Source organism: Meriones unguiculatus, chromosome 12 (genome assembly GCF_030254825.1).
Source record: "Meriones unguiculatus strain TT.TT164.6M chromosome 12, Bangor_MerUng_6.1, whole genome shotgun sequence".
NCBI classification, from domain to species: Eukaryota; Metazoa; Chordata; class Mammalia; order Rodentia; family Muridae; genus Meriones; species Meriones unguiculatus.
In genome coordinates, this window is record NC_083360.1 from 99,976,810 (window position 1) to 100,004,399 (window position 27,590).

General features: G+C 39.3%; 1 protein-coding gene across 3 annotated transcripts in view; it reads left to right on the forward strand.

Annotated features, from left to right (window-relative positions):
* Actr2 (actin related protein 2) overlaps nucleotides 1-27,097 on the forward strand; it is a 41,781-nt gene extending 14,684 nt beyond the window's left edge. For all 3 annotated transcript variants that reach the window (XM_021627235.2, XM_021627236.2, XM_060365202.1), the window contains 7 exons: nucleotides 3,901-4,116; nucleotides 6,802-6,874; nucleotides 13,168-13,304; nucleotides 13,815-13,964; nucleotides 17,412-17,557; nucleotides 19,968-20,100; nucleotides 24,485-27,097. In XM_021627235.2, coding sequence (XP_021482910.1) covers nucleotides 3,901-4,116; nucleotides 6,802-6,874; nucleotides 13,168-13,304; nucleotides 13,815-13,964; nucleotides 17,412-17,557; nucleotides 19,968-20,100; nucleotides 24,485-24,655 — 1,026 coding nt within the window. In that variant the 3' untranslated portion in view covers nucleotides 24,656-27,097. The remainder of the gene's footprint in view (nucleotides 1-3,900; nucleotides 4,117-6,801; nucleotides 6,875-13,167; nucleotides 13,305-13,814; nucleotides 13,965-17,411; nucleotides 17,558-19,967; nucleotides 20,101-24,484) is intronic.
* The last annotated feature ends 493 nt before the right edge of the window (nucleotides 27,098-27,590 follow it).

Here is a 27,590-nt window from a genome sequence, read left to right on the forward strand (position 1 = left end):
ATGTAAACTGAGTAAAATTTTAATGTGCAAATGAATCATAAATGAAAAAAGTAACAAAAGAAAATCTTTTTCTGTGCCATCTTTACTGATGCGTAGATTTTTTGACATTATCTAAGAATATAAAAAAAAAATATCTGAGGTTTTCCCCCAAATAAAAGGCCACCGATACACATACAGACAAATAAATACCATTGTGTAGTCCTTCCCATTTTTCAAACAGACAGACAAACAAGAGGCTTGCTGGGCCTGTCCTAGATATTTGACTGTGGTAGTCTTTCATTCTGAAAATTCTGATTTTTCTGAATAAAAAAACATGCATTTGTCTTAAATACTAAAAAGATTATTAGAAAGGGTGTACCTGTAGAGAATAGTATAGGCATAATTTTAACGTTTTTTTTCTATTAGAAATAGAATGTCTAATTGGTATTAAAAATGTATTTGTTCTTTCAGTATAAAAGTAAAATTCTCAGTGTATTGGGTGAAGAGAAAGAACATCTTTTGAGAAAGCCTCACTCTGTAACCTGTGCTCCTACCTGCATTTCCTGGCTTCATAGAATTTCCTTCTAGGGATGTAATTGTGATTTAAAGCTTGTATTTTTTTTTTTTTTCTGTTTTATAGTTCAGAGTGACATTGTTCAGAATCATCCTTGGCAAATATAATCTAACTGTATAAATGGCTTTAAGCAGTGTCTTAGGTACTATAAGTTTTACTATGTCTTAGTTACTATGAGTACCAGGAGAGGCTTAGCTTTGAAGTCCAGTGGTGGGCAACAGTAAAAACTCAAACTCAAGGCTGCTTTGAGCATTGCCTGTTTGGTTCTGAGAGGAGGAGGAAAAGTCACTTAAGGTTGTTGACATTTTTGACGTTTGAAAGTTGAAAGGTTCTAGGGAAGAGTTTATATGTTCGAGGTTTTGTTTGGGGGTTTTTGTTTGATTGGTTGTTTGGGTTTTTTTCTCAGACAGGATTTTATATAGCCTAGGCTGGCATCAGTCTTGTTGTGGAGCCTAGGATAGCATTAAGCTGCTGATCTTCCTGCCTCCCCCTCTTGAGTGCTGGGGTTACCACGTGTGCCAGCTCCTGGTTTAGTGTTTTGATCTGTGGTCTCCCTGTATAACCCATGCTGAGCTTCTTCATCTTTCTACCCTAGGCCACAACATACCTGTCAGTGTTGCTTGTTGTTTTCTTTCCTTTTGTAGACAAAATTTCAAATATCTCAAGCTGGCAGACACTATACCAGCTGTGCAATGTCTCCACCTGTTCAGAAGGCTCACTTGTTTTATTTATTTATTATTAATTAATTATTTATTTTTACAATTTTTTTCACTTTGTATCCTGGTTGTAGCCCCCTCCCTCATCTCCTTCTGGTCCCCCCCTTCTCCCTCCCCTCCCCCATCTTTCTCCCCAAGTCCACTGATAGGGGAAGTCCTCCTCCCCTACTGTTCAGGTCTCATTAGGACTGCCTAGATCCTCTTCCTCTCTGGGCTGTTTAGGTTGCTCCACCAGGAGGAAATGATCAAAGACCTGGCTACTGAGTTCATGTCAGAGACTGTCTCTCCTCCCCTTACTGCATGGAGACTGAGCTGCTCACAGGCTACATCAGAGCAGGAGTTCTACTGTTTCAGGATTTATAACAGTAGTTCTCAGCCTTCCTAACACTGTGGCCCTTTAATATAGTTTCTCATGTTGTGGTGACCCCAGCCATAGAATTATTTTCATTGCTACTTGTAACAGTAATTTTACTACTGTTATGAATCATAATGTAAATATCTGATATGTAGAATATCTGACATGTGACCCCCAAAGGGGTCATGGTTCATAGATTGAGAACCACTGGTTTAAAACCAAATTTAGCAACAAATTTTTTATAAAACCCCTGAACTCATACACATGCATTTTTAAATGTCTTTTTTGTTCCGAGGGAAGAAAGGATACTCATTGTCAGATTTCCCTTTTAATTAATATTTAATAATATGTATGATCCTAGAAGATTCATGAGGCTTTGATTTTGATTTTTTGCCCTAAGGTAAGGCAACTATAACTCCTGTTCTTAAGAGGAATAAAAACTAAATATTCTGTTGAAATCGGATCATACTTACTCCAAATTGATTGAAATAATAGTGATTACTAGCCAATTACCTAAGTCTTATATAATACAATGAAAAATACATTTCTTGTTGGATCAAATAACAAAAATTGGTATGAAATTATACTTGTTAATAGCCAAAAGTAGCATATATATTTGCAAGTATAGATTTTTTCCTACTTTTTATTAAGAAATGTTTAGCACATACAGCTGTGTTAAACAGGTTTTATAGACCCTTCATACATGTACCACCTAGATCCAGTATTAACATTTATTCTAAGCCAGGTGTAATGGCACACACCTTTAATTCTACTTTAATTCTAACACTTGAAGGGCAGAGGCAGACAGATCTCTATGTGTTTGAGGCTAGCCTAGTCTACATAGAGAGTTCCAGGGCAGCCAGGGCTACATAGAGGGACCCTGTCACAACAACAAAACATTTATTCTGGTTAACTACATATCTATTTAGACATCAAAATGCCTTGGTTTTTGTTTGTTTTGATGTATTTCTTCTTCTTCTCTCTAAATACTTCACCATGAATACCTTTATCCAGGGTTCACAGCATAGATCTTTCCAGTTTTGAATTTTCTTCCTGAAGATTCTGAACAGTTAATAATCAAGAAATTTGAGTGTTCATTTTGGGGAAATTGACTTTATAAGAAATTAGTTGCAACACAAAGTTTTAGTGAACTTTGTTTTCCTTTTGCCATTAGTATATTTTCCAGAAGTTTGGCTTTTGATAGGCTTTTCATCCTGGTTTTCAAGTTTAAAAATACTTTTCTGGGACATTTCTAGTTTTTTTTTTTCTTTTCCCCAGTGCTACAGATTGAACCCAGGGCTTTACATGTGCTAGGCAAGCACCCTACCACTGAGGTACATTCGTACCCCTAGAGGCCATGGTTTTTAAAGCTACCTTTACATCTTCTCATGTTGGTTTTGTGGGTTTTTCTTCATTTCCCCATAATTTGAACTTGTCATTATACCAAGTAGTGGCTATTTTTGGTACTAATTTCTAATTGGATTCATCAACATAGAAATAAATTAATGTCTGGATTACTGATTTCTAAAACATTTAAATATTAGACTATTGCTTGCTTTGTTAAGCATACAAAGTTTGATTTTATTAATGTGGCTCACTTTAAATATGCTGTCATTGGAGACAGGTTGTGAGTATTGTGCTTCATGAAAGGTATCATTGATTTTCAATAAAGATTTCAAATGTTCCCATGAGATAACTTTAAAGGAGTTGTTTTAATGCATACACATATAGATAGACATTTGTGAAGTCTGTTAATTGTGTGTGTATGTCTGTATATGATATATTGTTATAGAGGAATGAAGAATCATGATTTTTACATCTACATTTATATAAGTCATTTTGATAGTAAAAGAAATGTGCTTGTGTGCATTGAGCATTTTTCAAGCTTTTCCCCCTGATGTGCTATTTCACATATCACAGGACTTATTTTTTGAACATTTGAGCAAAAGAAACAGATGAAACCTCATACAAACCCTTCAAAATATGAAAATGTGGGGTTTATTTGTGTTAATGCTCTTCTTTTGGAAACATGTATTAAAGGTAAGGTCAATTTATTGATTCAAACACATAATACATAAAAGATTGATTAAACTTTGTAAGCCTTTTGTTCTTGAAAGAAAAGATTTTTAACTTTGGAATAAAAAACTTGATTTGCAATTCCCAGAAAGTTTAAAATTCAGTTATTCCCGAGCTTTCTGAAATTCGGGAATATAATTTTCTAAAGCTTTTTTACGTAAAGCTTTGACCATTTTAAAGCAGTGACATCCATCTTCTAGGATCTTATGGTCGGTGATGAAGCGAGTGAGTTGCGCTCCATGTTGGAAGTTAACTACCCTATGGAGAATGGCATTGTACGAAATTGGGACGACATGAAACACCTGTGGGACTATACATTTGGACCAGAGAAACTCAATATAGACACCAGAAACTGCAAAATTTTACTCACAGAACCTCCCATGAACCCAACCAAAAACAGAGAGAAGATTGTAGAGGTAAAGTTTTGATTGGCTGGATAGCCATGTGTATCTCTGTGATAGAACATTAAATCAAAAATGTTTTCTTCTTGCTACTTCTGCTAAGGATAAATGAAAGCAACCATTTCTCTTTTGATCCTAGTTATTTACTATAGATTAAGGGTTGCTCATCTGAAATCTGAAATGTTTTGATTGAGTTAAGTAGTTTATTAGAAAGTAATAGATCTGATGAGAAAATAGTGAAGTTAGGAGAATGAGAGGTGTGTAGTAATAAGGCTTTGTGTGGCCATGATGTATAAGTAAGGCAGGCTAAGGAAGCTGCAGGATAGGAGAAAGAACATTCAAAGAAAATAGCCAATGTGACATATATACTTGAGAGTAGGCAAGGAGGCCACTGTGGCTGGAAGGTGGTATGGGTAATAGGAAAGCTCAAGAAATAAGCTAGATTAAGTAGTATTAGTGCCTTGCCAGTTTCAGTAGGGAGCTAGCTAGCCTTGTATTGTGGGTGAGATGTGGGTCTGCTGCAACAGGGAAGACGGCTGTGTTGTTAGTATGCCACTGGGAGGCAGCAGAAGAGACACCAGTTTAGCCTTTGACAGTTATTTATATGAAAGATGATTGTTAAGATCAGGAATAGCAGAAAAAATGTGAAAAGTGACCAGATTGTGGGTTTACTTTGAAGGTAGATAGGCCTAAGGATTTTTTTTTTCCTGAGAGACAGGCTCTTCATGTAACACTGGCTGTCCTGGAATTCTCTCTGTAGACCAGGCTGGCCTCAAACTCAGAATCGACCTGCCTCTGCCTCCCAGGTACTGGGATTAAAGACGTGTGCCACCACACACAGCCCAGCTCTAAAGGATTTTCTTGTGATTTAAATATGGCTAATAGAGAGGGGTCACTTGGGAAAGTCTTGGCTTGAGTAATTAGAAGAAGTAAGGAAAAAACCAAGACTAGTAGAATAGGGTTTAAGGGCAGTGATCAGGAGGAGTTCATTTTAGATATGTTCAAGTTTGAGGTCCTCATTAAACATCCACACCAAAATGACAAGCATGTAATTGTGCGCATATATATATATATATATATATATATATATATATATATATATAATTATAATTGAGTTCAGGAACACAGTGTGGAACTCAAGATAAAAACTTGAAAGTCTTTGGGATATAGAGGATACTTTTCACCAAAGCAGTGAGAAGAGACAGTGGTGAGAAGGCAGGGCTAGAGAGAAGAACCTGCGTAAGAGATTGGAAAGACTATTGAGGTGAGGGCAGGCAGGGGAGCTTCAGTCCTTACATGATGGATTTTAGAGGACTTTTCATTTTGTTGTATATGCACACACAGCAGTAGCACTTCTTATTAAAGGGATGCTGCAATAGAATGTTAGAAGATCAAGGTAATTGATGAATATGTATTCCAAAGTTGTAAAATTGAAGTTCTGTGCAGTTCTCATTGCAGTCAGTTAGTTGTTCAACATCTAAATATTCAGAGTGAGTGATTTGCCCTGTCTATCAAGGAGTGCTTACAGTGGATGACTAAAAGACATCATTCAAGATTTTGATCTGACTGCAGAGAATGAGCATGGACATGCCCAGAGAAGGCTCAAGGAAATGCCTCCTCCCTCCGATGTAGTTCATTGTGAAGTGGAATTAAAGTCTCAAGTCAAGTAGAGGCAGTGGGCTGGGCAGCTGAGCAGTCTCTATATCTGACAACTTAGTATTTTTGTCTTCACCTTATTTTTCCATCCCTTCCTCCCTCCCACTACTGGGGAATCAGACTCAGATGCATTCAATCTAGAAAGAACTCTTCTACTGAATTACATCCCCAGTCCTGTTGTTTTGTTTTGTTTTTTTAACTGCCTGGATGCAGGAGGAGTTGTGGGGAGGGGGAGGTAGAGCCAATTTTGACCCTGGTTGGGCAGACAGTTTTTCTTTTTCTTTTCTCTTCATTATTTATTTGGTGTGTGTTTATGTATATGTGCGTGCACACTGAATGCCCATGTATGGACAGTTGTTGGGGAGTAGGGTTTCCTTCTAACATGTGGCCTCTGTAGATTGCAGTTGGGGCATCAAGCCTTTAGCTGCTGAGCACTATTTCTCAGGTTCCAAGAGGATCTCTTTTTATTTCTTGATTCTGATTTCTTTTACATTTATGTTTTTATTTGTGTGTATGTGTGAGAGTGCATAGGATGAACAAATGCTATCCTGTGAATGTGGAGGTGAAAGGGTGCCAATGAGAATCAGTTTTCTCTTCCTATCATGTGGGTCCTGGGGCTCAAACTCAGCTTATTAGACTTGGTGGCAAGTGCCTTTACTGGCTGAGAAATCTTGCTGGTCCCAGTCACATAATTTTTTTAGGGGTTATCAATTTAGTAAACTTTATGTGAAGCTTTCTTTCATATTGATTAGCTACTGACTGAAATATATTCAGAAATTCTTGCAGTGTAGCACTTTTGAATGCTCCAAGACTCAGCTCAGAAGTGTATATGTTCTTGCAGGTAGGCAGGCATATATCCAAAACTCTGCCTTAATAATAGGAATTAGAGGTAGGTTTTATAAGGGCAAGAACTAGAATGGATGCTCAGTGTCCTTTGGCTGCATCTTCATTAACTGATCTGTGTGGAAGAATGAAGGAAGTATATTATTATGTAGAGTTTCCTACATAAGCCACATCCCTTTTTTCTTCTCTTTCCATTTTCAGGTAATGTTTGAAACTTACCAGTTTTCTGGTGTGTATGTAGCCATCCAGGCAGTTTTGACTTTGTATGCTCAAGGTAAGTAAAACTTAACTATTAGGAAAATTAGTTCAGCCAAAGCACATTACGATAGGGGGTTGGAGAGTTGGCTCAGTGGTTAAGAGCTATTCTTGTGGAGGACCCAGATTCCTCCATGTGACTACATGGAGCCTCACAGCCATCTGTGACTCTACTTCCAGGGATCCAGTACCTTCTGCTGGCCTCCAAGGGCACTTGCATGCACTAGGTACATAGCCATTTACAGATAAACAGTATTACAGATAAAATAAAAGTAAACAAAATGTAAAAAACAAAAACAAAACCTGACAAGTTTGTTTCTTCTGTAAAATCACACTGCAAAACTTTAGAATTATGGGGGCTGGAGAGATGGCTCAGAGGTTAAGAGCACTGGCTGCTCTTCCAAAGGTCCTGAGTTCAATTCCCAGCAACCACATGGTGGCTCACAACCATCTGTAATGAGACCTGGTGCCCTCTGCTGGCATGCAGGTGTACAGGCAGATAGAACATTGCATACACAATAAATAAATAAATAAATAAATAAATCTTAAAAGCAACAACAACAACAAAAAACCTTTAGAATTATATGTGTCTGTCAGTATGTCTATGTGGCATATGCGTGTGTGTACGAGGATGCATACTTTTGGAAGCCAGAGGTTGACTCCAGGTGTTTTTCTAATTCTCTGCTTCCTTTTTAGAGAGTGTCTCTCTTAATTGACCTGGAGTTCACTGATTGACCTGGATGACTGGTCATAAGCCTCCAGGATCCTCCTGTCTCCACTTTCCATTGCGGAGATTACAGGCCTGGTTTTTATGTGGATGATGGGGGCCCAGATCCAAACCCTCATGCTCATGTAGCAGGCACGTACCCACTGAGACCCTCCCCAGCCCAAATTTATAATTTCTGTCATTTGACAGAAGTGCCATATACATTTTCACTTGTTTCATTTATAAGAATCTAAGCTGAAAGTGACAACAGTTCTTTTTAAATAGTATAGTTTTTCTTTTAAGCTGATTTAAATTTTTATACACTAAGAAGAGCTACAGATGGCTCATGAGTTAAGAGCACTGGCTTTTCTTCCAGAGAACCCAGTTTTCCAGTTTCAGTTTCCAGCACCCTATGGCAGCTCACAGCCGGCTGTAATCCCAGGTCTGGTGCCCTCTTCTGGTCTCCTTGGGCACTTGCAGGCATGTGGTGCACAGACACATATGCAAGCAACACATCCACACACAAAATAAAAATCAGCAAATTTAAACTTTTATTGAGAATAAACATAGAATTTGTCCCCAGCATTGGCTTGAGGGTTTTTTAGTTTTTTGTTTTTATTTTTTTATTTTGCTAGTTTCATTTTGTTTTTTTAAAGATTTTTAGTTTTGTGTCAGCTTGACACATAAGGGAACCCCAGTTAAGAAACTGTGGCGGTGCGTCCCTTTAATCCCAGCACTCAGGAGTCAGAAGCAGGCGGATCTCTATGTGTTCAGGGCCAGCCTGGTCTACAGAGCAAGTTCTAGGACAGCCAGGGCTACACAGATAAAGCCTGTCTGTGATACCAAAAAAAAGAAAGAAAGAAAAAAGAAAATGATTCTATAAGATGGTGTTGTAGGCAACCCTGTAGGGCATTTTCTTAATTAGTGATTGAGGTAGGGCTGGCAGCTCACTCTGTATGTAATAGATAGACAGTTTCTTTGCTTTAAAGTGTTTATAGTGTAACTGTAATTTTTCATTTGAAGGGAAAAAAATCTTGTGTTCTGTCGACTGAGAGAAAGTATTTGTCTGGATAAGTCCACATCTGATATTCTACTTCTTGAAAATTTGTTTTTTTTATTTGTGTGGGTGGGCATGCATGTGTATGACATAGTACCTGTGTGGTGATAAGTGGACAACCTGGAGGAGTCAGTCCTTTCTCTCTACCCTGGGAGTCGTGTGGTAGACTCAGGTCATGAGATTTGGCAGCAAGCACTTACTTCCCCTTAGCTATACTGTAGGCCTAATCTTCATTTTCCCTTCTTCCATTCTTCCATTCTTACTTCATTTTAAACTACAACTTTAGAGGGACTTACTGGCTGTTCTCCCAGAGGGTTGAATTAAATTCCCACCATTTGGGTGGTGACACACAGCCATATGTAACTCTAGTTCGAGATCTGATGTCCACTTCTGGCTTCCACAGTCACCAGGCACACAAGTAGTGCATAGACAGACATACATGCAGGCAAAAGACCCACATAAAATAAAATTAGTCAAAAAATTTTTAATCACTTTTAGATATTATTTTTATATACAAAGTTCACTAACTTTTAGGAATGATTTTTATATACATCAATTTTTGAAAGTTTAAAAGAGGTTTAGTCTAAGCTTTAACCTGTAATAACAATTTCATCTTGGTGTTATTTTATGTACATCAGTGTTCTTGCATGTATGTGTGTGTTCTGTGTGCTCCCTGGTGCTCAGAGAGGCCAGAGAAAGGCATAGGATACTATAGTGCTGGTTATAGTTGTGAGCTACATTGTGGGGTTGGGACTCCTCTGGGTCCTGTGAGAGCAGTAAATGCTCTTAACTGCTGCGCTATACCTTAAAAGAATATTTAGGAAAACTGGTCAGTTTATTTTCCTAGTAACATTTATGAATTAATCTCTGACACGAGGATAACCTATTTTAATTGCTTATATTTAGCTTATTTTGTTGTTGTTGTTTTTCAAGACAGGGTTTCTCTGTGTAGCCCTCACTGTCCCAGAACTCAACAGAGATCCACCTGCTTCTGCCATCTGAGTGCTGGGATTAAAGGTGTGTGCCACCTATGCCAGGCTGTATTTAGCCATTTTTATGTAACTATTGACTCCTTAATTTTTAGAAGCCTATCTAAAAGAAAAGTGAGTCTTGGAGCGGTAGCTCAGTGGTTAAGCTGTAGAATCACGAGTATTAGACCTCAGATACTAGCACCCATGTAACAGGCCACATATTCCTGTAACTCCATTTCTGGTGGATGTGGAGACAGGAGGATTGCTGACACTTGCTAGCCCCAGGTTCAGGAAGAGACCCTTCCTCAAAGGAGTAGGTAGAGAAAGATACAGAAGGACATCTGATGCACACAAATGCATAGACACAGAGAAAAATAAACAAGCAAGTAAATCTTTGAAAATATAGTAAGGTGGAGAAAAATTGAGGAAGACAGCCAATATCAGCCCTCAGTCCTCTGCAGGTCCATGAGGACACACATACCAAAACAGTCTCTTTGAAAGCTCAGGATTGAAAGGCAGCAGTAAATAGCTTTATGAGGCTATAACATTAATCAGCAAAAAACCCCCAAATTTTATCAACTTAAAATGAGAATGTTTATACTTATATTCATTTTTGTCAGACAAACAAATATGACAGTGCATGCAAATTTATATGTAAGATGAGATTAAGAATGTTTCGGGTAATATGTCCATAGGCAAATTTATGTAATAAAGTGGAAGGAAGAGAGACTATTCAAGAGAAGAGAAAATAATAAAATATATATTATGGTTTTTAAAAAATATGTAAGTTATAATAGACTGGAAGGTAAAGAAGTTTGCTACAGAGCCTGAAGATCTGAGTTTGATCCCCTGGTCCCTAATGGAAAGAGAGATCTGACTACAAAATTGTCCCGTTCTCTACATGTATATTGTGGTATGTACATATAGACTCAATATTAATACATTGAAAAATTCTTTTTTTTAGTGTGAGATTTTGGGTCTGTTTTCTCATTGTTTTTGAAATAGTGTCTCATGTAGGCCAGGTTGGCCTTGAACTCCCAGGATAACCCTAGAATGACCTAGAACAATCACTACATTATTTTTAGTCAGGGACTCACTGTGTCGCTGTGGCAGTCCTGGACTGCGCTATGCAGACCAGGGTAGCCTCACTTGCCTCTGTCGCCAAAGTGTTGGATTAGAGCTGACCTGACCTAGAATTTCTCACCTTTATCTTCCAAGTGGTGGGATTACAGGCTTTTCCCAGTATGTCCATCTAGAAAAGGTTTCTTTTCCCTCAGGATTGACTTGTGGCTTTTTTCAAACATTTTTATTCTTTTCAAAATTTTATTTTGGGCGGTGATAGCACACACCTTTAATCCCAATACTTGGGAGGCAGAAGCAAGTAGATCTCTGAGTTCTAGGCCAGCTTGGTCTACAGAGCGGGTTCCAGGACAACCAGGAATACACAGAGAAACCCTGTCTCATGTGAGCACCCATGTTTGGTGGCTCACAATTGCCTGTAACTACATGCCTTTTGTGGCTATGGCAGGCATGCGCACAGATACACAAAAAATATAAACAATTTACTAAAAAATTAATACTGGTAGCAGTGTTTGTATGTGTGGGTGGAGGGTGTGATATTCAGGCAATGCATACACTTATAGGTCAGGACAACTTTGTGGAGTTGTTGCTGTCCTCTCACCTTATATGGATTCCAGAGCTTGGACACAGGTCAGCTGGCTTGTTTTTCAAAGTGCTTTTATTCTCTGAGCCACTTCACCAACCTCTTATTCCATGTTTCAGTAGCACAAGCCAGATGCATGCACACCTGTGATTGCAGTATGTAACTCCATTGCTCAGGCTGCTGAAGGCACTGTGGTTATGATTTCTTGGTTAGGATGAGACTTGGCCTCAATAACAAAAATAAATGAGTCTTTTTGGTGACAAAGAGGAAACACAGTGGCTTGTTGTTGTTATTGTTGCTGTTGCTTATAGGGTTTTGGTTGGGTATCCCACCCAGGCCCTACACATACTAGGCTTACACATTTCCTTATGATTACAGGCTTTTGTTGTTGATGTATTTTTCTTTTGTTTTGGGGTGGTGTTTAACTATAGCTCTAGTTGCCAGAGAACTCTAGTCATCCTGTAAATGGGGTGGGGGTAGGGTGGATAGGTCTCAGTTGGTGAGCTTGCTTTTAGGTTTTTAAGATATGTGACCTAGGGCTGGAGAGATGGCTCAGAGGTTAAGAACACCAGCTGTTCTTCCAGAGATCCTGAGTTCAATTCCCAGCAACCACATGGTGGCTCACAATCATCTATAATGAAATCTGGTGCCTTCTTCTGGCTTGCAGGCACACATGTAGGCAGAATACTATAAACATAATAAATAAATCTTATTTTAAAAACTTTAATTAAAAAAAAAAAAGATACGTAACCTAGAATTTTTGGTCTTTTGATCACAGGCCTCCTATAAGCTGTGTTTCAGTTTTGTGCTACCAGGCCTAACCAGATGATTTTAGCAGATTCATTTACCATCTTGTGACTGTGTCATAGTCACTTTTCACAGTTGTTTCCATAAGTTGTTCATTATACTTTAGAAAATTTCACTTTAAGGGAATTTGGTGATTAGGTAAAAAAGGAAACTGTAGCAGGGTCTTTCTTCCCAGGCTCTTAAAGAAGCACATGATTGAACTAGAAACCCCAGGGCAGAGTGACTGTGGGTAATGGCCCTTACCACCAACCCAACAACCTGAGTTTAGTTCCTTGACTCTATATGGTGGAAGGAGAGAACCAACCCCCACCACCCCCACACACCATAAATTGTCCTCTGACCTTACATGTGCTATGGCATGCATGTGCCACTTGCCTTCACATGTACAGCCCTACACAAATAAGAGTGTAAAGAAAGGAAACCAGGGAGCTGGAGAGATGGCTTAGTAGTTAAAAGTACTGTCTGCTCTTCAAAAGGGCCTGGGTTCAATTCCCAGCACCCACATGGCATCTCACAACTGTCTGTACCACCAATTCTAAGGGATCTGACACCTTCACACATAAAATAAAATTAAATAAATTATTTTTAAGAAAGAAAGAAAGAGAGAAAACCAAGGAATAGACACTTATGTCTTTGATTACAAATGAAGTGCTAAAGTTGGGCATGGGCACATGCTTTTAGTTCCAACACTCAGAGGCAGAGGCAGGAGGATCTCTCTTGAGTTCATGGTCAGCCTGGCCTACATAGCAAGTTCCAGGAAGCCAGAGCTACATAAGGAAATTCTGTCTTAGGGCTGGAGGGATGGCTTAGAGGTTAAGAGTATTGGCTTTTTTTCCAAAGGTCCTGAGTTCAGTTCCCAGAAACCATGTGATAGCTCATAATCATCATATGATGATATCTGGTGCCCTCTTCTGGCATTTAGGCATACATGCAGCAGAATCCTGAATAAATAAGAAAGAGAGAGAGAAAAAAGAAAGAAAAAGAAAAGAAGTGCTGGTTCTGAGCATCACTAGCTGCTTGATTTTGGGGGGTGGCGTCTACAACATTTGAAACCTGCTGGCTTTGGTTTTTCTGAGCTGATTCTCAAGAACTTCTGGTATTTGTGCAGGGTTACTGACTGGTGTTGTAGTGGACTCTGGAGACGGGGTGACTCACATTTGCCCAGTGTATGAAGGCTTTTCTCTCCCTCACCTTACAAGGAGGCTGGATATTGCTGGGAGGGATATTACCAGGTACCTTATCAAGGTAAGTAAAAGAAAAATATTATAAAAACTAGTTTTTTTTTTAGTTTACTTACTGACTTAGACAAAAATCTGTGTCTGAAACAAGGGGCTAGAAAGTGGGCTTAGCAATCAGGCACACACACTGCTCTTACAGAGAAACAGCTTGTTGCTGTCTTGGCCAGCTCTCTACTGCCTGTAAGTCTAGCTCAGTGGAATCTAATGCCTTCCTCTGGACCTTCAGGGACCATTTCTTGCATGTATATACCCACACACAGATGCACAATGCACACTGTTTAAAACAATAAAATAAAATTAAAAATCATTGTACAAGGTTTCCAGCATCACCCCCATGTACCATTATTGGCCTTGTTATGGGTTCTAAGAATTGAGTTCAGGGTGTCAGGAATGGATGGCAAGGGCTTTTTACCTGCCAAGCCATATTGGCAGCCAACAAGGGTTTAACTTTTGTACAGTAGAACTCAGTGGCATAGATTATTAATTTACTACCTTTTTTTTTTTTTAAAAATACCAGCTGCTGCTATTGCGAGGATATGCCTTCAACCACTCTGCTGATTTTGAGACAGTTCGCATGATTAAAGAAAAACTTTGTTATGTGGGTTACAATATTGAGCAAGAGCAGAAGCTGGCCTTAGAGACCACAGTGTTAGTGGAGTCCTATACAGTAAGTATCCTGTGTAAAATAAACTGTGGGTTGAAAAGGGCCATCTGTGTTCATTAACGTCACTGAAGAACTTCTAGAGGTTTGGTTTGTTTGGTTCTGTTTGCATCCCTCCACTCCACACACACTTTATAATGTGCTGGACATTCTACTGAGGTCTTTTGTGTGTTCACTAGCTTAGGCCCTGGCATGAGTATTTTTGGTTTGAATCAAAGCAAGAATTAAATTAGAATGTAATTAGAAATGGAAGTAGTATTTGAGATTATAGCATCATTGGGATATCATTTCTCAATGTGTTTTGTACAGTGTTTTTTCTCTGGGATGATACTTAAGAGTTAAAAAATAGAACACAATTATAATTGTCAAATTATGGAGATAATTAATATCTCTTTGCTGCATGACTTCTAGGTCCTTTGATATGCCAGTGTATAGGCATTTGTGAAAATTTTGTGTACTTGTTTCTCAGACTGATGGATTATTCTAAGACAGGATCTTCTTGCCTCTGCCCCCCAAATGCTAGGATTACAATCCTGAACTTTTGAATGGACCTCGAGATTTTGTAGCGTGTTATTGGTCTAATCTAAGAAATGCATCTTGGGAAATGTTTTTGCTTTGATTTTTCTTAGACAGGGCCTCACTGTAGCTGGGTTGGAACCCAGGCTGATTTCAGATTTACTTTGAAATCCATTATGTTGCACACATTTGTGAATAGTGCCAATATCAGTCACAGGGTTTTAGAACACTTGTTTGGCTGGGCATGGTGGCACATGCTATAATCTCAGCACTCGGAATTCTGAGGCAAGAGTACCACATAAGTAATGAGACCAATCTGATAAGGCCTCCAAAATAAGCCAAAAGAGCTGGGTGTGCTGGTTTTCATGAGTTCTAGGCCAGCCAAGGGTACATAATGAGACCCTATCTCAAAAGACACAAGAGAGAAGAAAATATTGTTAGAGGCCAGCTGTGCTAGCACATAACTTTAATTCCAGTACTTGGAGTGGGGGGCAGAGGCAGGAGGATCTCCTAGTCTACATAGTAAGTCCCAGGACAGCCAGGACTAGAGAGACCCCCTGCCTTAACCGCACCCTCCAATAAAAGATACCATCCTAAGCATACAATAAAACCTACTTTATAACTTCTAATAACCGTTAGGTTTGTCCTGGTGGTTTCTGACCCAATTTTCAATCTTAATTGTTTAGAAGGAAATTGCATAAAATAAACCATGGGAGAACTATTGTTGTAAATAAAAATGAGTGTTGGGCTATATAGTGTTTATTATTAGCCCTATAATTATTGTGGCAGTATAATTTAACCCGCTATCACAAATAATAAGACACAGACACCTGTTAGATTTTATAATTGCCTGTTTACCGTGCGCTGGGCAGATATTTCCACTTACGCTCTCTCAATAACCTCATCATCATATCCCAGTCCCTATCCAATGCCATCTGCCTTAATCATCCTCATCTGGTCTACCTTCCATCCATAATCCCAATCTACTTGCTTATATTTTTCATCTTGGTGTTTTTTCCATTCATGCCATCCTTGGAGTCCTTCCTCCTAGTCCACTTGGTTCCTTCTCCATGCTAACCCATTGTTGCGTCCTCTTGCCTCCTCTCTTCCTGTGTGTCTGTATTCATTGATTGTCTTGAACCAAAGCCCAAGGACCTTAGCCACGCCTGCCTCATTTTGCCCTGCCTAGGTATATGCCATTTAATCAACCAATCAGGGATAATGTCTTAGGCAGGTTTACACAACAAGGGTAGGTGTTATCAGAGAGTAACCAGATCTTGAGGGCCAGTAACCAGCATCCAAATAAAGCATCAGAACACCCCCAACAGAGAACTAACAACGTTAAGACATTATTTATGTTGGTTGGTGGCTGAGACGGGAGTAACCATTGAATTAGTTTAAGGTCAGCCTGGACCATCCTAACCCCATTTTTACCTCCTCCAACATCCCCTAAAAACCAAAAGGCCAGATGTAGTGGTGCCCTTTTATAACTTCAGTAAATTCCATATGGGGCAGAAACGTCACTGAGTTTGAGGCCCATCTGTATCTATCGTTTAACCTCAAATTCTCCCAGTAACAGCCAGGCAGGGTGGTACCCACCTGTAGTCTCAGCACTTGGATGGTAGAGGCAGAAAGATAGTGGCACATGGTCCATCATAGCTCCGGCACATGGTCCATCATAGCTCCGTGTGAGATCCTGACTTGGGGGTGGGGGGAAGTAAAAACAGAATACTCTTATTTCTTCTCCCTTTCCTTAAACAGTTGGAGATAGCTTTCAAAAATATATTCAAGTGAAACAAACTAATGAATAAGTGGAGAGGAACAAGTGTGGGCAAATGTAGGCTAGAATAAGATAGAAGAAACTCAGTACAGCTGGGTACATTAGGGAGTACCTGTAGTCCTAGCTAGTAAGGAGGCTGAGGAAGGAAGATTGCTAGAGTTCAGGAGTTCAGGACCAGCCCACGTGACATAGTGAGCTCCTGTGTCTTGGGAAGAAGGAGGGGGCTCAGTACAATATAAAAAGGTAGTTCTGATGCAGTTTTCTTTTACATAGCCATGAATAATTTCAGCACACATAGAATCACTGTTTTTAGGAATGTGCTTTGTAAATTTTATTGTTTAAATTTTAAGCATTGTTATGTGAAATTAAATGCCAACATACATAAGAACGCTTGTTACTTATGTCAGTCCCATTAATTATAAATTGATGTGAGGAAATTTCCACTTGACATCTCTCAGTTAAATACAAACATTAATTGGCCAGGTATTCTGGCATATTGTAATCCTAGCACTTGGGAACCAGATGCAGGAGAACAAACCACATACAATAGATTTTAAGCAAGTTAGGGTTTTCTGTGTAGGTCATGAGAAAACGTTAAACTGTCCAGATCTTACTGGCTTGTGTTAAAGTTATGCTTACCAGTTAGATAAAGTTTTTAAAGACATAGTAACATAAAAATTATTCTAAATCAATGTTCCCTAAAAAAATTTTTTTGAGATAAGGTTTCAATATGAAACAGCCCAAGCCAGCCTTGAATTCATGATCCTCTTGCCTCAGCCTCCAAGAGTGTTGGCCTTGCCGCTTCTACGTCTTGTCCTACTGCTGCTGCTGCTGATGGCTGGTTGGCTGTTTTTAAGAGAGAACGTGTGTGTGCCCTGTGTAGATCAGAGGGTAGGTTTTGCAAGGTCAGTTTGTTTTCTGCCTTGTAGAGATGCTGCCTCTTCTTAAGAGCATTGTGTGCCATTTTTTAAAAAAACAAAACAGTATGATGTTAATGAGAACATCATTTGAGTTATTTTGTTTCACCCAAGAAAACATTTGGGAAAGGTTATTGCTTTTAATAATTTTGATGACAGAAAGATGCATTTAAAAGAATCAGTTACAGAGAATCCTGGGAAGTTGTCTTGCTTACTCGCACCTGGCTATTTTGTTTCTAGCTTCCAGACGGCCGCATTATTAAAGTTGGAGGAGAACGATTTGAAGCACCAGAAGCTTTATTTCAGCCTCACTTGATCAATGTTGAGGGGGTTGGTGTTGCTGAATTGCTTTTTAACACAATCCAGGCAGCTGACATCGATACCAGGTATAGTAGACAGCGTTTCCAAGTCATTTGTAAGAAGTACATGGGCCATATAGATGCTCAGCAGTTGCTGTTCTTCCAGTGGACCTGACTTCAGTTCTTAACACCTATGTCAAATGGCTCACAGCTCTCTGTAACTCACAGCTCCAGCCTCTGTGGGCACTGACATTCATGCACACATACTGACATGCAGACACACACACCTAGACATGGTTTAAAATAGTAAGAATATAATCTTTTTTGCTTTTTTTTGGGGGGGTGGTTTTGTTTTTGAGGCAGGGTTTCTCTGTATAGCCCTGGTGGTCCTGAAATTTGCTCTATAGACCAGGCTGGCCTCAAACTTACAGAGATCTGCCTGCATCTGCCTTTGAGTGCTGGGATTAAAGGTGTGAATTATTTTTCCCCTTAACATGTATCTACTTTTTGGATAGAGATAAAATTTAGTTAGAGTACTTGACTGTCAAACATGAAACCCTGGTTTTGATTCATAGCAGTGCATGTGTTTTAATTCTATTACATTTTATTAGTTAGTTTGTTTGTTTGATGTGCATGTAGTTTGGTGGGTGAGGGTGCCATGGCACACATGGAAGACAGGATAACTTTTGGGAGCTGTTTTTTTCCTCCTACTATTTGTGTCCCAGGGAATCAACCTCAGGCCATTGGGCATGCCAAGAGATGCCTTTCCCCGCTGAACCATCTCATCAGACCTTTAAATTTAGTTAGCTAGTTTTCCTCCCTCCCTCCCTTGTGAATAAAATTGCAGTGATGCAGGAGTGCAGGTATCTCTTTAGCATTCTGGCTTTTAGTCTTTGGATTGATGCATCATTTGATAAGTCAATCTTTAGTTTTGGGGAGAGTTTCTATACTGCTTTCTGTCATGGTTATTATAATTTATATCAGGGCTCCTTAAACTTTTTACTTATGATACTCCCACTATTGGGGATCTCTAGAGTAATAGAACATACGGGGTAAATGTCTCTCTCTCTCTCTCTCTCTCTATATATATATATATATATACATACATATACACATACATATATATAATATATATAGAAATGATTTATTAGATATATATGATGGCAGATGTCTTTAATCACAGCACTTTAGAGATGGAGGCAGGCAAATCTCAAGTTTGAGCATGCCATACATAGTAAGTTTCAAGCCAACTAAGGCTACATAGTGAGATTTTGACTCATTAACACAGCAAAGCTGAGAATATATCTCAGGAAGAATACTTCTCTAGTGTATGTGAGACATTAGCTTCAGTTCTCAGTACTACAAAAAAAAAAAAAAGAACAAAATGGCAAAAGTATGTTTAATGCCATTTCAGAAATTATTAGAGAATCTGAGCTAATCTCAAGTCAGAATTCACTTAATGATTTTTTTAATGGAACTCAAAAGTTAGAAATTCAAGTTTTTGATTTTGTTTTTCAAGACAGGGTTTCTCTGTGTAGCCTTGGATGTCCTGGCACTTTCTCTATAGACCAGGCTGGTCTTGAACTTATGTCTACCTGCCTCTGCCTCCCAAGTGCTGGGATTAAAGGTATGTCCCACCACAGCCTGGCATAACATCAGTTTTTTAAATCAAGCATTCTAGTCCAATATAATTAAAACATATACTGATGTCATATTTAGTATGCCAAGAAGTGATGGTAGAAAAAATATCGTATTTACTTTCTGTAATGTTTTTGTAAGAGAAAGCTGTATGTGCAATAAAAATGCCCAGTTTTCTAACATACCATGGTCTCAAATTTGAGGCCAAATGCTGCATGGCATGGCTACATTTGCATTGCAAGGTAGACAATGAGTTCAGAACACAGACCACAGTGAAGTTGCATGAGGAAATGTGGGTGAGGAAACTGCCACCACCAACCTTAGATTGATTGCACATTTGCTTTTGAATTAGGCTTTAGCTGTTGCATGTTAGGGAACCTTTTACTGTTGTCAAGTATTTCACTACCCCCACATTCAATTATATGACCCTGGGTGGGTTGGAGGCTGTGATTTTTTTAATTTATCTGTCAGTGTACAAGGCTTCCCTTTCTGTACATCTGCCCTTTTTTGTTCTAACAGGTGTACAAAGATCACTCATTGCCATTTGATTTACATTTCTTGATGATTGGAGTGTTTAGCTTTTATGTCCTTCCACTCCCTTATGTCAGCAGGGTATTGACACATCTTATTTGTTGCTGCTGTCATTTGTGACAGTCTCATCCAGCAGAGACTTACGCTTTTCGATCCTTCTCCCTCCACTTCATAGTGTACCTGGCATATGTAGTACTGGGTTAGAACCCAGGGCTTCATGCCTGCCAGGCAAATGTTCTGCTGAGCTACAGCCCTAGCCCAAAAATAAAAAATAAATAATTAAAAATAAGGTACCGTTTTCATGCAAATATTCACTGTGTCTTCCTAGATCTGAATTTTACAAGCACATTGTGCTTTCTGGAGGCTCTACCATGTATCCTGGCCTGCCATCAAGGTTGGAACGAGAGCTTAAACAGCTTTACTTAGAACGAGTTCTAAAAGGAGATGTGGAAAAACTTTCTGTAAGTATCTAATTACTGTTTTAAAACCCTATAAAGTAGCGTATGGATCTTGACAACCACTAGAGGGAGCAAGAAGTCTTGAAGCAGATGTCTGTGCAGTTAGGCTCTTGAAGACTTGCAGAGCTCAATGGAAATTGTCCTGGGGTAGTGCTCCTACTAGGTTACTGCTCTATTGGAAGAATGCAGGTCACTGAGTCCAGTGCCCTTGATGATCTATAGTGAGCAGCCTGGGCTCGCACACTGTGTGCAAGTGCATGAGGAGAACCTGCTCTGCTGTGGAGAGAGGGGAAGGGGAATGTCCTGCTTTGGGGGCTTTTTACTTTGGTCTTTTTGTCTGCCTGACCCCCTCCCCTTTTATCTTTCTGGAAACAAACTCATACTATGTAGTCCTGGCTGCCTTACTATGTTGACCATACTGGCCTTGAACTTAAAGAGAACCACGTGCCTCTGCCTACTAAGTGTTAGGATTACAGATGTACACCATCAAACTTGGCTTTGGTTTTAACTTTTTGAATATGTAATCAGCCTTACTTACAGTCTTTCAGAATTCTGGTTTTAGACTATTTTTCATGTCTACTTGTTGTTTGTCTTTGTTTTGTTTGGTTTGGTTGGTTGTTTAGGTTTTTCTAGACAGGGTTTCTCTGTGTAGCTTTCACTGTACTGGACTCCCTTCGTAGACCAGGCTGGCCTTGAACTCACAGCCTGCCTCTGCCTCCCTGAGCACTGGAATTAAAGTTAAGATATACTTTGTTGTATGCCTTAACTCCTCAGGCGTGTTTGTGTTTCCAGAATTATCACAGCTCTTTAAATAGATTTTATTGGTAATTGTTGCCATGTACTAGAATGTAATTGCTGGTGGTTCTTTTTCCATCTGTGAACTGTGTAATATGATGTCTAGAGAATGGATGCAACCAAGAGTCCTTTAATAATGGCTTTATTCTTTGGGTTACCTGCTTTTTAGATGATAAGATTACACATTTCAGAGGACTGATGTTATTGGCCTTTCTCAGTATTTCACTCACATGCCTCATTTCATTAAATTATATAGAGAATTTAAAATCTATCTCTGGTGATCATTTATTTATACAAACTTTTTTGAGGTGAGGAGTCTGATTTCCCCTTCCTTTGCAGGTTTGAAGTGCTAGGGTTTGGATCCAGGTTACACATACTAGGCAAACACTAGCACTGAGCCACACCCTAAGCCCAGGAAACATCTAACACTGTGCCAAAACTGATTTAGACCATGGAAACAAAACATGGCTAAACAATAAAAATTGCTGCTGTGAGTTTAAGTAACTTACTGGTGGTAATAATAGTGTAGAGAAAAGGAAAGGAAGACTCGGAGAAAGAAAATGGCTGTTGTTGGTAAGGGCGTGTGCCCTCTTCACGCCTGATCAGAAAAGGCCTCTCATGAAGTGCCTTTGGATCAGAGACCTGTGTCAAGTTAGGAAGTTAGCATTTCTAGTCAGAAATAATGCAAAAAGATGCGTTGGCAGAAATGTCTCCGTGTGGCTGGAGCAGAGTAAGCTAGAAAGGGTAGAAATTAGGTCAGAAAGCTAACGAGCAGACAGGTCAGTTATGGTGAAGATGAAAGATCTTGAGGGTTCCAAACAGAAAAACAATATGATCTGACTCAGCCATAAAAGAATCCGTAAGCCCTGTGGGTTGGAGAAGGATCCAAGAAGGGTAAGACAGGAAGTGATGAGGGGGAAAAGAGCTGGTAGTGGCTTAAAAATGGAGTTGGGCTAAAGTAATCATCTTCGAGAGTGAGTGGAAAGTGGGAAAATGTCCTAAAATAGCATGAAGGCCCAGGTGAGGTTGGTGCCACATTTAAAGCAAGGTATTGAACTTCTGTACTGTGTGCTGAGCTGCTTGAAAGCAGGTTCAGACTTGATTACCTGAGTTGATACTTTGCCAGGTGAATGAATGTAAAGGAGGAGAGAAAAAGTCACTGAGGATAATAAAATGAAATGGAAGGAAGAGGGCTGGAGAGATGGCTCAGTGGTTAAGAGCACTTGCTGCTCTTGCGGAAGAGCCAGGTTCAGCTCACAACCATCCGTAACTCAAGTTCCAGGGGATCCAGTACCCTCTTCTGACTGCAGTGAGCCAGGCATGTACATGGTGACAAAAGTACTTGCAGCCAAAACTCAATGCCCTTATCAGGCTTTTAACAACTATAGGGGATTAGACCCCCCTCTTTTGAGTACTCTTTGTGGGTACTGCAGTCACATACACATACCCATATACAGCTACACACATATAATATTCAGGCTGGAGCTTGATACACTGCAGACTCTAAGCACCTTGGACCTGAAGATTCATTCTGCTTGTCCTGTGGGTAATGTCAGAGCATCTCAAGAATGTTCAGGTTCCTTTGTCAGCAGCTGCACTTCTATACAGTGTTAACGGTTTAGTAGTAAAGCTTTGTGAATGGGAGTAAAGCTCTACATGGCCAACAGGAGTAAAAGGATTTTGGTAATAAGGGATCCTACAGGTCCATTCTCACCTCTTCTTCCCGCCTCCCCCAAGTTTCCTGGACTTACTTCGTAGACCAGGTTGGCCTCCAACTCACAGAGATCTGCCTCCCTCTGCTTCCCAGAGTGCTGGGATTGCAGGTGTGCACCACCGTGTAGGTGGCACTCCTGTTCTCTTCTCCCATAGGCTGTAGCTTGTTGTCTTCCCAGACTTCCCATCTCATTGGTTTAGGACACACAGCCTTATCTAATGAATAATTTGGAATTTGAGACTGCCCCCTTTTTTTCTGAGGGTGATTAGTCATATATAGAGATACATATAGACAAGCAAGTACCCAGTGCTAGCTAAGGAAGAGAGGGATCTAGCCCTCCTGCTTGTTAGGTCTCAAACCTGGAACAAACTGGCTAAAATGCCTGGTTAACATCTCAGAATGGACCTGCTGCCAGGTTCTCTCAGCATCCTTCAGTCCCTACTTGTTACAGGGTATGGCTGGCATGCCCTGCCCCTACCCTAAACTTCTTCAACATAGGGGCTGGCCTGCCCTTCCCCCAGCTGCCCTTCTTTATATAGTGCAGTATTTTGGTTACCTAATCCTTTCTTCTAGCCTTTACCCTTCTGACCTCTTGGTCTGGCCTTCCCCCTCTCTTCTCACATGGCCCATCCCAGGATCATGTCCACTGTGGACTCTCCCAGATGTCCCTGCCTCTTACTGTACTCTCCCTTTTATGTACAATAAACCTTCTCCTCCACTAGGAGGAGACCTAGGAGCAGTCATGTCCTTCCATTTTTATTTTTCTTTCTCATTCTTCTGGTGCTGAAACCAGGGACCAGTCATGCCCTTTCCTTCCTTTTTTTTTCATTCACTTATCTGTAACGCTGATGAACTTTAAATATACCTTGTATTGAAAATGGACAGTAGCAGCTGGGTGGGTGTAGTGGTACACTCCTTTAATCTCAGCACTTGGGAGACAGGCAGTTTGAGGCCAGCCTGGTCTGCATAGTGAGTTCCAGGACAGCCAGAGCTATATAGTGAGATCCTGTTTTGAAAACAAACCAAAAAAAAAAAAAAAAAGAGAGAGAGAGAGAGAAGAAGAAGAAAATGGATCAATGTAATCTATAACAAACATATCCAGCCTTGCTTGTTTTGAATACATTTCACTTGAATCTAAGACAGTAGAATGTCAGTTTTGTATATAAGGAACTGGAGGTCTGGGGTGGAGCTAAGCTGTAGTCCACATCATAGGTGTGGATGAATCTTGAGTTCAGTCCTGTCTAAGGGCTACTGTGGTATGATAAAACATCGTGATCAAAAGCAACTTGAAGAGGGAAGTTCTTTGGCTTACATACCTTGAATCAGTATATTGAGGGAAGCTGTTAATTCCACTGGGTGAGAATAAGACCAATACCACAATTTTGAGCCAAATTTGAAGCAAGCTTTAGTTAAATGTTGGCCAGGATTATGGACTATGGCCAAGTCCGTTTTTGTTTTCCCAGAAAGTACAATGAATCACATTTTTCGGAAGCTTATAACATATTTCTCACCTAGTCCAATACCAGAAAAATCAGTTTTACTGTGTTGCACTGAGCTAGAATTATGGTGGTGTTAGACCTTGAAGAACACTGCTCAGGAACTAAGGAAAACCTGTTCCAATCTTGCTTCTGGTTCTTGGGCTGTTAGCATAGTGATCGTTTGTGCAAGTTACTGCAAATCAGGGTGACAGGTGTGAATTAAGATTCTTGCCTCCTAATCATGCGTTTGGGAATTAGTGAATGTTTCTGTGTCTGAGGTAACAGAACCTGTTGTGTGTGTGGATTGCAGATTGTGGAGAGATTCAAGAGTACATATGCAGAAGTCTTCCTGAAATAGAGCACTATGCATACATGATCTCTTGTTCTCTTTCTCCTGTAGAAATTTAAGATCCGAATTGAAGACCCACCCCGCAGAAAGCACATGGTGTTCTTGGGTGGCGCAGTCCTAGCAGACATCATGAAAGACAAAGACAACTTTTGGATGACCAGACAAGAGTACCAAGAAAAGGGTGTCCGTGTGCTGGAGAAACTTGGTGTGACTGTTCGATAAAATGCCAGGCTTGTTTCCATCACGCCTGTAAATGCTTTTTTCCTTTTCTGTTTTTCAAAAAAAAAAAAAAAAAAAAAAGTTTCTTTATTGCCAATCTTTGAACTCATTCACCTCCAGGACTGAAAGAGGCCTCTCTGTCCCCTTTGACAGGAAAGGTCAAGTTTTGTTCTCTGTCTTGGGGAAGCATTGTTAAATTCTTGTTAATGTGGGTAAGTCTGGTTGTTTAATGCAACCAGTTCTCTACAAACATAACCAGAGGGCAAAGGGTCCCTGCTGCTTTGTTTCTTTCTATGTAGGCATTTAGATCATTCTTATAGGCTTCCTATTTTTGCTTTATTTCTCTAATGCTGCTAGTTTTAGTTTTAGCACTATAGGTGGTATGTCTTTATTAGCTTAAGAAAAAACTTTCACAGGAGGTTTTACATATTCTGGGTGGGGGTGGTAAGGGATGGGTGGGCAGCCCTGAGCCCTTGAGGGCCTTTCCTCTGTAGTGTTAGCTTTCAGCAGTTAACTGCTGCCACTTTTTAAATGCCCTAAAGCATCTCCTAGTAACATCTTAGGGAAATTTTGAGCTCAGAACTAAGGTGTTTGGGGTAGGTTTTTGTGTGATGAACAAATTGGTAGTCTTTCTCTTGTGACTTTTGAGGTTTTCTGCTTCTGGATACACAAGATGAACCTCATTTACAATACTTTGACTTGGTAGGTTTTCTTCTTTTGGTCTGTGTGGGACTGTTTCCATACTATAGAAAAAAGCAAGCTTAGTGTTTTATTACCATGAGGTTTAGGGATCGTTTATTCTTTATGTCAACCTATCGGCTGGGAGTATATTTTCTAGACTGTATCAATAGTGAAAAAGGAACATTTTAAACAAAATGCTTTTGTCAAGTCAAATTACGGTTAGAAAATTGCTTACGGGCTGGTGTTCTCTCAATGCTGTTGTTTATTCTGGAAGCAATGAGGTAATGATGCAAGTACCATTCTCGAAAGTTGTACTTTTAGGGTCCTGGTGCTTCTTGACTAAAACAACTATATACAGAAATAATTACTGGCAGTAGGTTATAATTGTTATATTAATATTAACATTAGGACTTGTTGCCAGTCTTTTTGTTTTTTTCCATGAGATCTGCCACTAAAATTTTAGCGGCAACAACCAATAGAAAAGTTTACCAGGAGTCAACTTTGTGTCTGTACTAAAAGCCAGTCCTGGCTGCTACTTCCCAGCCATCTTTTTTGTTCTTGGAGGAAGACTGATTTATGGTTTTGGATATGTTTGCAGACCTGTCAGGAAATCCTATTTATGAGTCCTCTTGGTATTGTTTGTTATCTCAGAAAATACCAGGTAGTACCCAGGTATGAGTTCTTTCTAATATTGAAAAATGAAATAATGAAAAGTTGTATCACAGAGTATTCAAAATGATGATCCTGGGAGAAATATTTTCCTTCATTTCAAAATAGTCTTTACTAATGATGAATTTGAAAGAATAGCTTTTTTCCTTTTTGTATGCTTAATATCAGAATTTTTTTTAGTTAACTTTAAAATTAGTTTATGTAAAATCAGCAGCAAAAAGAAGTTAGTGTTAATTATGCAGCTTCTGTGATATTAAGTATTTTTGCCTGTTTTACCTCAATTTGAAAAAATAGGAGAAGTCTGTTTGCATGCTGGCCATGCTCAGTACACACAACAGCCCGCCATTGCCGGCTGGTCGGTGTTGGGTGCGTGACTCAAGTCACTTTGGAATTCCTAAGCGTTCCTAAATCATGTTGTCAAATAGCCCAGTCTTGGGAGTCCTGAGCCCATTGCAGGACACCTACTGTATATAGGACTGGTACCAATGACTATTAAGTGTAGAAAATGATCGACTCTTGGCTTTGACCATGGTTTTAAATATAGGGTAGAAAACAAGGAAGAATAGGATGGACTCTTAAATAAAACAGTGAAAGAACTTTTTATCATTCATACCTTGAATGTAGACTTTGTTTTATTTCATAATTCTGCTAGCAAACATGACTGTTAAATGTATTTATATATGTAATAATTTAGAAATTCCATTTTATAGTTTTCCTATTCTGAGGTGAAATAATGAATTTCATAATTTGGGAGCTGGGACATACTGTATTCTATTGGAGGTGTTAGGTTTGAGTCCTTCAAAAATGAAAAAAAGAATCTGTTTTTTAAAAGATCTGATTTTTAACTCTTGAAACCCATTGTCGCTTAGATTTCCAATGCTAATTAAAATTCTTTTATTTTTAAATTAATATCACCAATGCCTTGGGGTACTTACTGGAAAATGTGGTATTGGGTATTAACTTTCACAGTTCTGAGCACTGTTAGTGTCTATCTGGCAAGTATTGGAGAGATCAATGGAAAGCTAAATATTCTAAATTTAACACAGATATACTTCTTTTTGATTAAGAAAATAAAATCAGATTTTTTCAAAGTAATTTGAATTTTGTCTGTTTTTTCTTTTAGTTTTTCTCTTTAATTTCATTATTTTTAGTTGTACTTTCAGTTTTGCTATACAAGATGGGTTTAGAACTTTAAATCAGTTAGTCCAAAGTCATTCAGTGTTCTGTTGCTGTTGTGTTTTACCTTACATGGGGTGGAGGGTTGAGACACAGTATCATAGCCCAGGGTGATCTAGAACTAGCCATGTAGCCAAGGAGTACTTGAACTCTTGATCTTCTTGCCTCTACCTTCCAAGAGCTGGGTTTATAGGTGTGTTCCCCAGTCCCAACTCTATTTTAGTGTTTGTTATTGACAAAACTCACTTATTTTTATTGAGGTTTTTATTTACTTATTTTTATTATGATTTATCTACTTACTCAATTATTTGTGTGAGACAGTCTCTCTCTATGTAGTCCCAGCTGTCCTAGAACTAGCTGTGTAGATCAGGTTGTCCTCAAAGTCACAGAGATCTGCCTGCCTCTGCTTCTG